The sequence below is a fragment of the Trichechus manatus genome, unplaced genomic scaffold (genome assembly GCF_000243295.1).
Source record: "Trichechus manatus latirostris isolate Lorelei unplaced genomic scaffold, TriManLat1.0 scaffold00113, whole genome shotgun sequence".
Taxonomy (NCBI): domain Eukaryota; kingdom Metazoa; phylum Chordata; class Mammalia; order Sirenia; family Trichechidae; genus Trichechus; species Trichechus manatus.
This window is the reverse complement of record NW_004444049.1, coordinates 2,694,752-2,696,450: the sequence shown is the minus strand read 5'-3', so window position 1 is coordinate 2,696,450 and position 1,699 is coordinate 2,694,752. Positions and strand designations below refer to the sequence as shown.

At 64.8% G+C, this 1,699-nt stretch overlaps 1 protein-coding gene across 1 annotated transcript in view; it reads left to right on the top strand.

The window, feature by feature from the left end:
* Window positions 1–1,699, top strand: part of TPCN2 (two pore segment channel 2) — a 29,478-nt gene that overhangs the window by 13,005 nt on the left and 14,774 nt on the right. Inside the window, exon 12 of the mRNA XM_023738115.1 lies at window positions 608–708. Within this exon, the coding sequence (XP_023593883.1) occupies window positions 608–708 (101 nt within the window). The remainder of the gene's footprint in view (window positions 1–607; window positions 709–1,699) is intronic.

The following is a 1,699-nucleotide window of genomic DNA, read 5'->3' as shown; positions in this document are numbered from 1 at the left end:
GGGGTGTGACCTGTGACTGAGCTGACCGCTGGGCTGTCTGGGCAGGAGAGGGTGCTGGGGGCACCAGGCGAGGTGTGACCTGTGACTGAGCTGACTGCTGGGCTGTCTGGGCAGGAGGGGGTGCTGGGGGCACCAGGCGGGGTGTGACCTGTGACTGAGCTGACTGCTGGGCTGTCTGGGCAGGAGGGGGCACCAGGCGGGGTGTGACCTGTGACTGAGCTGATTGCCGGCCGGGCCCTTGGCCTTGATGTCCAGGCTCCCCAGGGGGAGTTGCACCTGTTGCCCAGCGCCGTGCTCTGGAATTCGGGACAGTGTCTCTGGGAGCAGTGTCCCCCTCCTGTCATTTCCCGTCCCCAATGCCGCCGAGGGTGCCCCTTCCCTCCCCAGCCCACCGGAGGGGCCGCCAGGTGGGGGGATTGCTGCTCCCTGGCAGTCAGGGCTCCAGATATGGTGTCTCAGTGGACCTATTGTGCAGGGAGCCGCGGCCGGCTGACTGCTGGCGGGCCTGGCCTGGGCACCTTCCTGCAGGGACCCCACCTCTCCCCGAGTCTGTGAGCAGCCTGAGGGCGGGGGCTGCGTGAGGCCCTCAGCGTCGCCCTCTGTACAGCTCTCTCTCCAGACCTCGCTCTTCCGGAGGCGGCTGGGCACCCGGGCCGCTTATGAGGTCCTCGCCTCCCTGGAGGATGGGAGAGACGGCCACCCTCCGGCGTGAGTGTGGGGACCCCCGGGGCCTCAGGGCGTGGGTGGGGCCCGGGATCCTCTTCTCACCGCGAGTCGGGGCTGCTGCTCTGGAAGGGGACCCCATGTTCCCTGATGGTTCCTTCTAGAAACCCTGACCTGGGCGCCGCTGTGTGCCGAGCCCCCTGCTGGGAGGCGCTGGCTGATGTATCTTCTTTTTATTGTGGAGAAAATACACACAACAAAACATCTGCCAATTCAGCAATTTTCACACGTATGATTCAGCAACGTTAATCACGTTCTCTGTGTCGTGTAACCGTTACTACCCTCTTCCAAATAATTCGGTGCCGGACTTTAAATATTCCATTTGCGATCATGGAAACCACCACGTCCCTGGTGCTCTGGGGTCTGCGTGGTTCTCCCGTCTGTTAGCACTGGGGCCTCAGGCTGGTGGTGGTGGGGACTCGGGCTGGCGGGGGGGCCCTGGGCTGACTGGGGGCCCCGGGCTGGCGGGGGGGCCCTGGGCTGACTGGGGGGGCCCTGGGCTGACTGGGGGCCCCGGGCTGGCGGGGGGGCCCTGGGCTGACTGGGGGGCCCTGGTCCTTTTCTTCTGACCCTGTTTTATGTGCCACACCCCTGGGCTCCTGCTGGGATCACAGGTGTCTGGCCGGTTCTCCGCCAGCCCTACTGTTTGCAAACGTGGGCAGGAGCTCAAGGCTCAGGGTGGTGCCTGCAGCTCGCTAGTAGGGGAGCCTGTGCCAGACCGTGTGCCCGCGGGGTCTGCATGCTTCTTACACGTGATGGCTCGGGTTTTACAGAAGCGAGAGGACGGACAGAAAGTGCCTGTAGTGCTGGCGGTGGGCACTCCAGAGTGGAGTCCCCGTCAATGTCTAGGGTTTCGGTTGGAAGCCAGGCTCTAGGGCCTGGGGTCTCAGTCAGAAGCCAGGCTCTAGGGCCCGGGGTCTCAGTCAGAAGCCAGGCTCTAGGGCCTGGGGTCTCAGTCAGAAGCCAGGCCTCAGGA